This window comes from Phalaenopsis equestris, unplaced genomic scaffold, assembly GCF_001263595.1.
Source record: "Phalaenopsis equestris unplaced genomic scaffold, ASM126359v1 Scaffold000814, whole genome shotgun sequence".
Classification (NCBI taxonomy): Eukaryota; Viridiplantae; Streptophyta; class Magnoliopsida; order Asparagales; family Orchidaceae; genus Phalaenopsis; species Phalaenopsis equestris.
Genome location: NW_018165254.1, coordinates 462,458 through 475,288, shown reverse-complemented (window position 1 = coordinate 475,288; position 12,831 = coordinate 462,458). Strand labels below are relative to the sequence as shown.

At 33.2% G+C, this 12,831-nt stretch overlaps 1 protein-coding gene across 4 annotated transcripts in view; it reads left to right on the top strand.

Moving 5' to 3' along the window:
• Positions 1–12,831, top strand: part of LOC110031433 (eukaryotic translation initiation factor 4E-1-like) — a 61,829-nt gene that overhangs the window by 23,875 nt on the left and 25,123 nt on the right. For 3 of the 4 annotated variants that reach the window (XM_020734621.1, XM_020734620.1, XM_020734623.1), the window contains 2 exons: positions 3,065–3,230; positions 3,339–3,464. In XM_020734621.1, the coding sequence (XP_020590280.1) occupies positions 3,065–3,230; positions 3,339–3,464 (292 nt within the window). The remainder of the gene's footprint in view (positions 1–3,064; positions 3,231–3,338; positions 3,465–12,831) is intronic. The other variant, XM_020734622.1, reaches the window with a different exon arrangement.

Below are 12,831 nucleotides of genomic sequence, written 5' to 3'. Positions count from 1 at the left end.
TGTCGTAACAAAATGGGTGTCTTCCCTAGGCAAAATCGACATTCTGGACGCACCGACGCTGTCTGTTTTGCCGTCAGAGGTCGTTTCGACAAATTCACCGATTTGGGTGTCAATTTTCTCGTGTCGAAAATATGGCAATATGGGTGTCCTTTCCTACCAAAATTGGTATCCCGGACGCGTTGGCGCGGTCCAATTCGTCGTCGGAGGTCATCCAGATAAGTTCGCATTTTCACCCGTCCCTTAGGCTTAATTGAAGTCTGATTTCGCGCAATTTCGTGAACTTCTTGTATTTGATGTGTGTATGTGACGAAAAAGGAATATTTTCCTAAGGCTTGAAGTCCTATTAGTAACTTTTCCCTTGAATCTTCGCAAAATAACCCATAACCGCTCGTTCATAAGACGATACTCTTGTGCCAAAAATGCTAGACATCAAAGAAAAATAGGAAGTGGTTGGAATTTCTAGAAGGGTGAGTCTCAATTCTAGTTTTCTAAGATGGTCAATAGGAACTCGTAGAGCTAGATCCTAAGACTCTAGAAAAAGAAATGACCTCAAAAATGAGGTCAACATTAACTTACATTCAAATCCTTCTTTTTGATAGTGGAGCAAAATATTTTAACCACAGCTTAGATAATTACTTATATCATAATGACTCCCAATAAAATAGTATGGCTAAACAAAGTAATATATTTCTTTGTGGTGGTATGAATTTTCATATTCACTACTACTTTCTTGCCAAGCATAAAGTTATGTAGTCATATTCTCCACGCCACAATAAAGCTTTAAATCCCATTAAATTTCACCAATAAATTAGATCATAAATATACATCCTTAATTAAACCTTACCTGTCGTTTTCACCTGATCGAAACCCCCATTTTGATAAGAAATATTTTTATTAGTCTAAACTTCGTCAATTTTGACTAGTCTTGGTCTTTTGTCCCATTATACCCCTCTAAAGGCCCAAGATTCTTATTTTCTATTCTAGATCAGAATTTAAGCTTCAAAGGTAGCTATTCATCATAAAATCCAACCATTTACATTATTTTAAATTCATTTCTTAAATTAATCATTAAAATTTGCTAAAATTAGCCAGAGTTGGACAAATTGGCATTCCTTCCACCAAACTCCACTTTAAACCACTCACCTTCCCACCACAAATTCCAAATCTTATTCTAGGACATTATGCTCAAGAATCACTTTCATTTTCAGCCATTAATTCTTCAAAGGGCCTCCTATTGCCATCAAGCATGCTGCTTTATTCCCGAAAATCCAAAAGAGTGTAGTTATCTTAAAGCTTATGTTCCTTTCTGATCACATAATGTCTCAGTAGGGCTTGTGAACTTGATTGGTATGCCGACGACAACATAAAAAACTGAATTTGTTCTATACTGACCAAATTTTGTAACATTAAAACAAAGATTCAAAGTTCTAATATGTATTCAAATTTTAAATTAATTATTAATTAATGCAAGCGCAAGCTCATTCAGAAAATAAGATAACAATACCGATTATTTAATTATATTTAAAAAAAGGAAAATAAGAAGTTCATTTAAAAAATGTTGAATGGATTGGATTTAGATTGGAGGGTTATCATTACAATTAAAAAAAAAAACATCGAATTACAAATGCAAAGAAAATTTATGCTTACATGGGCACTATCAGGATATAAAAAATTTCTTTAGCTCTTCATTAACTTGTGGAATTTTCTCTGTACTTTAATAGTTTTACTTTAATTGATGCTGTATTAAATAGTTATTTTTTGGAAAGATGTTGACTATGTTACGGCCTCACTTCAATAACACAGAATTGTGTAGAATAGTGTTCTACATTATTACGCACTATTCTTCATTTTTGTGTTGTTAGTGCTTGGATTAAAATATTTTGAGTTTCGAGTACTACTCATCATTATTTTGAGTCCTGCATCAACTATTTCAGATTATATTTATGCACGATTTTGGGTAATGGAATTCCGGTGACAGATAGATTGGTCCCGGAAGACTTCTACATCCTTTCCAGCTCTTCAGCAGGCATCATAATTCTTTCCTTCTTTAAATTTCCATTGTGTTTTTGTCTTTGGCCAAAGTATAAATTGTAAGCATGATATCTTGCGCAAACCTCTAGTATTTATTTTGATCGTGCACATCACCATTTCTACCCCCAAACTGGATTGAGGCTGACATCAGTCTTCTATATTCAGTTATAACCGAAAATTAAAATATGTCTACTTTTATATTAGGGAATTCAGATATTCTTGTTCACTTTAAGATGACATGCAAAGTAGATGCACGAATTCACTCTATCCATCACCTTGATAGTAGTGCAAAGTAAAGAACCTTTTGTTTCAGCTTTCTTCATTTAAAAACATAAAAATCTAATATCTTAGTTTCATTCCTTCTGCATTAGACCTTTTATCTGCTCTTCTAGTTAATCAAATTGAAACTTATCCATTATTCTTGTATGATTTATTAGTCCTAGCAATGCCATCAGCATGAATACTGTTTTTGTTGCCAAGTCCAAGCAGTTCTTATTTGTGACTGTATTGTTAAAAATCTTCATAAAGTTGCTTATGCTTGCATTAATTTTCTAACCTGTAAGTATTTCCTATTTATTTTCTTTCTTAAATGTTTTCATCTTTGGAAGACTATTATTAATCCTAGCATTGATGTGGTCCTTGATCAGGTTTATTTTTGATATTTACATTCATTTAACCTTTTTTGAACTTGGTGTATAAACATTCGATTTTTCCTGGCATCATTCTTCTGAATTTTAGCTTTATCCATATTACTTCCAACATTGATTTGGTAGAAATTCTGAGGGAATTATGCACATGGATATTTGCGTTTGATTTTTGTTAAGCAGTGTTACTGAACTCAGTTTGTGCGTACATGACTCTAAAGTTCATCATTATAGTGGTACAAGTTGCTATCCAAGTATTATGGAATAATTTCTTAAATGGTTCATTTTTCATTTGATTGCTTCTTTTAATTCTCTTGTACTTGTTAGCGCTTAAACAAAAGGTTTTTCTACTTACATGGTAATCTCAACCATTGTGAATTGTGGTTCAGCCTCTACAATAATATTAATCGCCCGAGCAAATTAGTTGTGGGAGCAGATTTCTACTGTTTTAAATACCCAATTGAGCCTAAATGGGAGGATCCAATCTGTGCAAATGGAGGGAAATGGACTATCACCTGCGCACGAGGAAAATCAGATACTGTGTGGCTGTATACTGTATATTTGTTATTCCTTCTTCCTCATCTCCATTTCATCTCAAGCACTATCAGTCTCAACACTTTCTTCTGGCAGATGTTTAGTACAATTACTTTGTTTCCCCCGTAGTTGCTGGCAATGGTTGGTGAGCAATTTGACAATGGTGATGAAATTTGTGGAGCAGTTGTCAATGTGCGTGCAAGGCAGGAAAGAATTGCTCTTTGGACAAAAAATGCTTCTAATGAAGCTGCTCAGGTAATAGTTGTTTCTTTTAGTTACAGGTGGCTGCTATTTCATTTAACACATGATTATATTTTTCAATATTGAACTTCAAATATTTCAGTATTGAACTTTTGACTTGTTTACTCTATGTAATACATTCGTTCATCTCCACACTTATGTTTCCCTTCTATAAAGGACTGTCCATTTTGAAACTGTTTCTTTGCGTGTTTCTTTACATTTTGGGAATAGAATATGCTCTACACAATCTAGATTCAATTGTTAATTTCCTGTTTAAATTGTTATGGCACAACAGTTCACGAACATGCTTGCATTCAAGAAGGGATGCTTTGATAAATGGCTTTTTGTTCTTATGCCTTTCAATCTACTTTGTTTCGATTGATTTCTGGTTATGCTTTCTTGCTTTACATGTTACTTCTCCAATTTACAGGAAAAATGTTTAGATATTGAGCTTGAATGACATATGCACATGACATAGTATATCTTTCTAAATTGCTTGTGTTAATAATGTTGATTAGTACATCTTTATCTACGTTGATAAATCGCTCTTTGCTCTTATGCCTTTCAATCTACTTTGTATTGATTGATTTCTGGTTATGCTTTCTTACTTTACATTTTACTTCGCCAGTTTATAGGGGAAAATGTACAGATATTGAGCATGAATGAAATGAGCATTACAAGGTCAATCTTTCAAAACTGAATGTGTTAATACATGTTTATCTAGCAGCTGTTCAGAAATCAAACTTAATAGTTGATGCAACATGTTGTAAGAATAGAGGATGGACTAAGATTCATGTACCGAAGCACAAATAATTTGTATTAGGCTTATTTTGTTATTATGACGATGATTGGACTATTGTGTGAAGTGAGCAATAGCAATTTACATAAATTTTTGGTTCTATCAAAATTCTTTTCTTAGCTAGTATGTAACAGTTTTAGGGAGAGGTGAACGAGATAGGGGAGAGGGAGAGGGAGAGGGAGAGGGAGAGGGAGAGGAGTGAGTGATCATGAGCTTGCGGGTGCGGGAGAGAGAAATTTATTAGATGACGTATTGTGAGGAGTGAACAGTAACAATGAATATGAAATTTTGTTTTTATCAAAATTCTTTTCTTAGCTAGTATATAACAATTTTAGGGAGGGAGGGAGGGAGGGAGACTTATAGATGGAGTTTGGGTGCTTTCTTTGATAAAGGAGAGGTTACAATAAATGGGAGAGAGGCAAAATTTGTTGTTTTTAGAAAGAGTCAGCAAGGGAGATAGAATAGGAAGATTGTCACATCTTTTCAATAGGGGGGAGAGAGCATGGATGTGAGAGAGAGAGAGAGAGAGAGAGAGAGGAAAATTGGATAAATAAGTTTGTTGGAATAGAATAAATGGACAAATTGGAGCGGACCTTTTGACAAAATGACCATGGAAACTCTAAACTCTTTGTTGAATACTCTTAAATGCCTATTTATTATTAAAAAATTAAGTCACGCTCACAAGAAAATTTAAAATTGAGAAAAGATAAAATGAAAATAAAAATCTAATCCTTATAATATTTTCTTAATTGCATAAAATTGAAATAAGCTGACACATGTTTAAAATAAAAGAAAGAGATTTGCATGGATCACTGAGCCTCTTTAAAAACACTACAAATATAACCTTACAAGTGTAGAAGTATGAGTATAACAAAGATTGAATTAAGTTGTTAAAAGACAATTTAAACATTAAATTTAGAAGTGAGCGCATTGTTTAAAATTTAGCAATATGATGAGCGCCACATAGTGCCCCCTAATGCCTTTCAAGAAATTTTCACCATGAGGCTTGTACCTCATGTCACTCATATTGAGGCATATGTCTTGCAGAATGTGAGGCACGCCTCACCTCAATTTTAGAGGCATACACATCATATTTAAGATTTAGTTTGATTTCTTAAAAATGAATTTTAAAAAGTATATGAATTAAATTTCAGTTTTATTTTTGGAAAAATTAATTTTATTTGATTCATAGCATAAGTTAGAGAAATATATGCGTTGTTTATTTTCATAGGATAATATGTCTGAAAGTTCATCTTGAATCAAATTAATCCTAATGATAGATAGCATATTGTATTTTTGGATTGCGTCTTGCAGTCGAAATATCTTGAATGAGTTGAAGATGTTTGAATTCAAGCCTAGTTAGAATATATGTTTGAATATAATTTAATCCCAAATTCAAATTTTGTTTAGTTAGAGTTGGTTTCAAACTTCTTCGAACTAGCTCAAATTATGATTGAGACTATGTTATGCAATCTGGATCTGGATTGTAGCTATAAGGAAGCTTAAAGTCTCACTTCTTCCGAAAAGTGATGGAAATTCTCTTTTGTCAAATTGTCGATATGCAAGCTAGACTAAATCAGATCCATTCTCATTAATAACTAACATAGATTCCAGAGGCAATGGAATAGAGGATGCCCTTGCCCCAATAAATTCCCCCTGGCTATCTTGTTCTCTGTGCCAAAAAAATGTCACGCTGACTCAAGAAAGTGATTGTGCAGAAACGTTGTTCAAAATTATCATGGTCAATATGCGGCAGGATGCAATCGCCTTCTTTGTAGATGTTAACTATGCAACTATTGGGTATATATGAAGGGGGTTAGATGTGCCATGACAAGCCTTTTAATGATATATTTAAGTAACATAGAGAAGTTGTCCACTTTCTCACCCCAAATTTTTCTTAGGTGGATGACCTTTAATGTTTCGTTCATAGTTATAGGAACATCCAAATGATAAAGTGGTTTTGTTTTTACCCTTCATCTATCTCCTTGGTTCTAAATAAGTGCGCATTTTAAGAGAACTTTGCCGACCCTTCTCCTGCAACTTATATACAGATCTAATGATCTTTTATTATTACACTTTACTAAAGTTTCCAATGTAGAGCTCTAGTCATTTTAATATATTGACAAGTTTTCCTTTTAATCGCTCAAAGTGTTCAAAATTTTGCTTCATTTGTCTACACCTTGCCATTTGATTATCAGACTTAATTAGGGGGTATGAGTGGATTTCACTCCATTGGTGATGGGTCAACAAGAATAGAAGGTGGAGTATATTTAAACATAATGTCTCATCATTTTAGACAGGTCCATGGGTACATACTCTTCCATAGCTAGTGTATGGTCAAATTCTGCATGTTTGGACTCCTTGGTGATTTTGGCATGCATCTTTTTTGTCCTTATATTTTTATTTTTCCTTTCTGTTTTAGATAAAACAGGTTCAGTAATAATAGGTTTGAGTCGAGGTTTAGTTGATGTTTTGCTGGACAAACCACAAAATAGGAGGATCACTGCTTCTCTTACTGAGAACTCAATCAGTGGTTTTACTTCAAGCACTTCTTCTGGCTCAGGCATCATTATAGCTGGGTTGTTGAAAAGCATATCCAAATCTTCAAATCCCTTTCCAAACTTAATAACTTGATTGTTTGTCAGGTACATTTGCTCAGCTGCTAAATTAATATTATTTTTGAAATCGAAGATATGCTTTCCGATGGTCATTTTCCTACAACAAGAAAGTTAAACCTCAATCCAGAGCTCAATTACAATTTTAAAATTTAATCCTTAGTTAAAATTTTAGTTTAAACAAATTAAAAGTGCATTAATTTTAATCATCAAAAGTGGAGTGCTAGAGTTCAAAAAAATTAAAATTTGGTTATATTCAATTGGGTTGAAAGCGTGTTCAATGCAGTTTGAATATTCAATTTCGCTCAAGTCAGATCCTAAATTCAAAATGCTGATATATCATATTTCTTTAAAGGTTTAGAGATTTAGTGATTAGTAGACTCTCATTCTTGCCCCAAAAACAAATTTCATTAATTAGAACACTTCTATACAACACTATACATAATACTTTTTTGAGTAATGTCCATTAATGAGAAGCATTAGACGTTCACCCTTACAGTCTATCAATTGACCAATTGATAGGAACTTCACTAATATACTTTCCCTATCATAAACAAACATTCTTGTGTTGGTTCAAACTTTCTACCTATATTTCGATGGGTTTTAATATGTTTTTTTTTAAGATCATGACCAATTCCCCCACATAAATCATACATTTTGCTCCTTAGTGAGGGGAATTACACTTTTAGAGGGAGCACAACCTCTGGCCCATAGACTAAGACAAACAAGGTGTATTAAGTTGGGGTTTGATATTGTGCTATAATCTCATAATGCCTTCGCCAACTGCTCATGCCATTGAAGTTAATTGTCCTCAAGTGTTTTCTTTTGGATTTATGTTAAGGACTTGTTGAATGCTTCAGCTAATCTCTTTGCTCGACAATAATATATTGTTGAGTATCTCTAATCAATATTGTGCTGCCTTCCAAACTTGTTTAACTTTGTGCTTTTGAATGTAAGATCATTACCCGATATGACTCGTCGAGGGACACCAAATCGATATATGATGTGATTATTCTTGAAGAATTGCAATACACGATGAGCTTTTATTTCTCTTAGAGGAATAACCTACACCAGTTTGAAAAATAATCAGTCACTGTCAGCATGAACTTGTACCTTGGATGAATAAGAGCCAATAGGTCTTATGATGTCTGTACCCCAATACTTTAAGGGCCATGAGGCAATCATAGGGTGTAACATATTTGACGGTTAATGTAAAACTACATCATTTATTTGATATTGATGCGCTGTACGGTTTTCATGCAGTCAATGTTTATTGTTGCCCAATAGTATTCTATTCTTTTAATCTTGTACTTCATCTCGGGGTTAGATTATTGAGCACCACATAGTCAGTAATGTATTTATCTGAAAATCTTCTAGGTTTCATGTTTATCTAAGCAACGTAGCCACATACGGTCGAATGATCTTTTGTATAATGTAGCACATATGAGTGTGTAGAGTAATGCTTTGGACTTTACTTGATGAGCTAATGAATTTTCTTGAGGTATTTTTTCTTTCTATAGGTAATCTATGAATTGTTGTCTCCAATCAGTTGAAACCTCAACTATAATGACTACTTGCCCTTTAATCTTGTTTCTATAAATATTTTTCTTGTCAATGAATGACAGGACATGAAACTCTTGCACTTCAATCCATATAGACTCCTCTTCAAGGTAGGTTATCTCTTTTGCTAGCCTTTCTAAAGCATCTGCGATGGTATTGCTACCACTGGATATTTAGTACAAGATGATACTTGGTATTTGATTAAGCAACTTCATGGTTTCCTGGTAGCCTGATGGAGTCTTGGTTTAGAGATTTTGAATGCTCAAACAATCTAATTGATCACTAACTGTAAATCTCTAAAGATTTTGATATTTTGAATCTCCATCAAAATTATCATTCCCAGACTAGTAATTAGAGCTTTGTATTGTGCCACTTCATTGGTAAACAACTTTGATAGATTTGAAAACTTCATGATCCCACGATCAGGGTTTATGATATCGATCATATCCCTACTTTGACCCGGATAACTAATTGTGAATTCTCTCCATTCTTGGTAGATGAAGTATCATCGAAGTAGAACTTTCAGTAGGATTTATCTTAATCTTCTAGAGTTAAGACTTGTTCATCAAGTAGGTTGTCATTCAAAGGAATGTGAGTAGACAATGGATATGCCACCAATAAATCAGCCAAAGCCTGACCTTTGATAGAACTCAAATGCGAAAATATTATATTAAATTACAATAAGATCTTTGACTATCTTGCCAATTTTTCTGATAGAGTTAGATAGGTCATCAAATATTGCAAATAATTAAACATAAAAATAAAATTGGTTTTGTGAGAGAGCATGCAATGTTTTAATTTTTGGGCTGCAAAAATCAAGGGGTTAATCTTAAGATTGTATAGACAGATGTTCAAAAATAATTCTTAAATCATACATGTGTTCTTCTCTTTCTTTGCTCTTAATTACCAAGTCGTCAATATAACTCTACTTGTTTATGGATGAGCTCATAAAAATTCTTGTCATAGCTCGTTGGTAGGTAGCATCAATATTTTTTAGGCCAAAAGAATAAACTCATATCGGACTATGGAATGCAATTTGTCTCTCTTCTTTAGGAGACATTTTTATTTGCTCATAGCTGAAGATCCCATCCATGAATAGGAATATTGCATGCGAAGAGACAATGTCAACCATTAAATTTGGAATGGGCGAATAGAATTCTTCCTTGGGCATGCCTTGTTCAGACCATGGAATTCAATGCACACAAATTTATGTGTTTCTTTTTAAATGTCATAATATTAGCTGACTAGGAAGGGCATTTTTCTTTTTGGATAATATCGTCCTTGATCAACTTATTTACTTCTGTGATCACTTCTTGGTCAATCTCTAGCCTCATTCGTCGAGTGGCTTGCTTAACTTTTATGACTTCTGGTTGTGTTTCCAAGATATGAACGACCATTTTGAGAGCTAATCCTTACATTTCTTCATTGTTAAGCTCTGAGTAACTGGAAGAGATTATTAGTCTCATATTCATTTAAAAGCAAAATTATAAAAGTCGGATTAGAGTTTTCATGAGTTCTTAAATTTATTTTTTTCAGTTCATCAATAGTTGATTTAATTTCTTCCTCAAGTTCAAGAGGTGCATCTCTTAACTGAGAGGTCATCCAGATCATCCAAAATTTTTAGAGAAACACTATCACTGGAGTGTTTACATTTTGTAAAGATTTTGTCAGGTTTTGGAGTCAGTAACGACTAAGTAATATTCTTTATCATCAACTTGTTATATAGTGGCAAATCCTGCACTAGCCCTTGACTTGACTCTAGTGCATTCAATATCCCAAAGATTTTTAAAGTAGTGTGTTTGTCTCTTGGACCATGTGCGTTGTATTAAAAAAGCTTGTTACACTAGTTTAGTAACATAAGCCTAGTATCAATCAAAAGGGTGTTCTATTAATTCATTTGGGAGTTTATCTTCAAGTTCTATATCTTTTTTAAAACTTGAAGATGAGGACCATTTATAGAACTTCTGACTCTGATAACCACTTAATTATGATGCGACCTTAACATCCAACATAGTCATTATATCTGAAGCTAGTGGGTTAAAGCTAAAGTGTGGACGTACTGATTAATCTTTTCGTACATTGATGACTCATGTTTTTCCTGACTTGTATCTGTTGTTCTTTCATCTTCATTGTTTTCTCCATGGGATTTCTAATTTCATTGAGGTAACGGACCAACCTACAGTGCATGACTCATCCTCCGAGTTGAACGCCAAGTCAATATGCATCACAAAAGTTTTATCTTTTAAATTTGGTTGTGAAGCTGCTGTAGTGGACCCTTGGTTCTCACCTTAAACTCTTCTGCAACTTTTTATAGTTCTATCACCTACTCGTACGTTTGAAGAGGTGTAGGACTGTTTAATTGTAAATTGGGATCCATCTTCTGCTTCTAATGGCTTTTCTTGTTTTTCCTTTTCACATTTTTCTTTTGTTCTCTTCTTTTTCAATCATTTCTTTTTTGAAACTTTTCATTTCTTTCTTCTCCAAGTTTTCAGTTGCGATTGTCTCTCTAGAGAAGATAATTTTCTTCTTTAGCACGTAGTACATTGTATCTTCATAAATTCTAACATAATGGACCGAGAATGGTTGTAGAGCACTCTTAATTTAATATTCGATGTAATCACACTCGTATATAATGCATTGATGAAGAGAAGTGGGCTCTATTTTGTGTCATAAAGCCAAGTTCATCCTAAGTTCATCCTATAAATACATTGAAGGATGCTTTGAGTCAATGAAATGGAATTCAACTTTTGTCTAAAAATCCCTACTTTTGTGTAGGAGGATAATAAAGCCTTGATCTATTTCACCTTTCTCATTGAATCCATGTAACATCTTATCAAATGAGAGTCTGCGTGCATCAACGTCTAGATAGACAAGTGTTCCCAAATTCACTATGTCTCGGATCAATAAGAACTTTGGACATTGAGAATCATCCCACATTTACAGATATGTAAAATGGTCAATTATGATCAGCTGTTTTCTAATAGAAGGTTGTTTTTGGTGAAAGTTAATTTGGGAACTACATTGAAGCAATTTAATTCTTCTAAAAGAGCATGTGCCAATTGACCCATATAGATTTCATGATCTAGTTAATCATTGATTCTCTCATCTCTTTGGATAAAACGAGAGCATCATAGATACTGAGTTTAGCTTACAACTTTCTTAATGAGACAACACGTTATAGTCAATTTTAGATGAATCCTCCAGAGGTGTATTTTAACTTTGAGCATATTGCAGGGGTGCTAGGGGTCTGTGCAGTTTTCTCTTGAGGTGTCCTATGAGGTGGAAGCATTTTGCCACCTCGAATGTTAATTTCATTCGATACTTTGAGCATATTGCAGAAGTTAGTCCATGAAACTAATGATACTAATATTAGGATAGGATCTTGGAATATAGGCACTCTCAATGGTAAATTAATGGAATTAGTTGATATTATGATTCATAGGAAAATTAATATCTTATGTATTCAAGAAACTAAGTGGGTGGGAGAAAAGGCTAAGGAGATTGATAATTTAGGTTTTAAACTTTGGTATTCTGGTAAGAGTCGCACTAGAAATGGTGTAGGTGTAATTATAGATAAGAGTTTGAAAGATAATGTTGTAAAAATTAATAGAGTTGGTGATAGAATTATAGCCCTTAAGATTATCATTGATACTAAGATTTTTAATATTATAAGTGTTTATGCTCCTCAAATAGGTTTAGATACAGAGTCTAAAGATAAATTTTGGAATGACTTAGAAGACTTAATACAAATGATACCTCTTGAAGAAAGAATTTTTATTGGAGGAGATTTAAATGGACATGTCGGTAGAGTGGTAGAAGATTTCAGAAATATTCATGGTGGCTACGGTTTTGGAGTAACTAATGAAGAAGGTAAAGTTATTTTAGATTTTGCTTTAGCGTTTGATTTTGTTATTACTAATACTTTATTCAAGAAAAGGGATGAACATCTTATTACTTATAAGAGTGGATCTAATAAAACACAAATTGATTATTTTCTTATGAGAAGAAGAGATCGTCATGATTGTAAAGATTGTAAAGTCATTCCAAGTGAAAATTTAAATACCCAACATCGTTTATTAGTTTTAGATTTTAAGATTAAGAGTTGTAAAATAAAAAATACTAGGACTCATCATTGCAGAATTAGATGGAGAAACTTAAAAGATACAAATAAAATTAATTTTATGAGTAAAATTCAAGATTTCAAAATTTGGGATATTCATGAAGAAGCAAATGTGATGTGGGATAAAGTAACAAACGCTATTAAACATGTAGCAAAAGATGTTCTTGGAGAATCAAAGGGAAAAATATTTACAAATAAAAATAGTTGGTGGTGGAATAATAATGTGCAAGAAAAGATAAAATATAAGAAGTTATGTTATAAAAATTGGTTAAAATGTAAAAGCTTAGA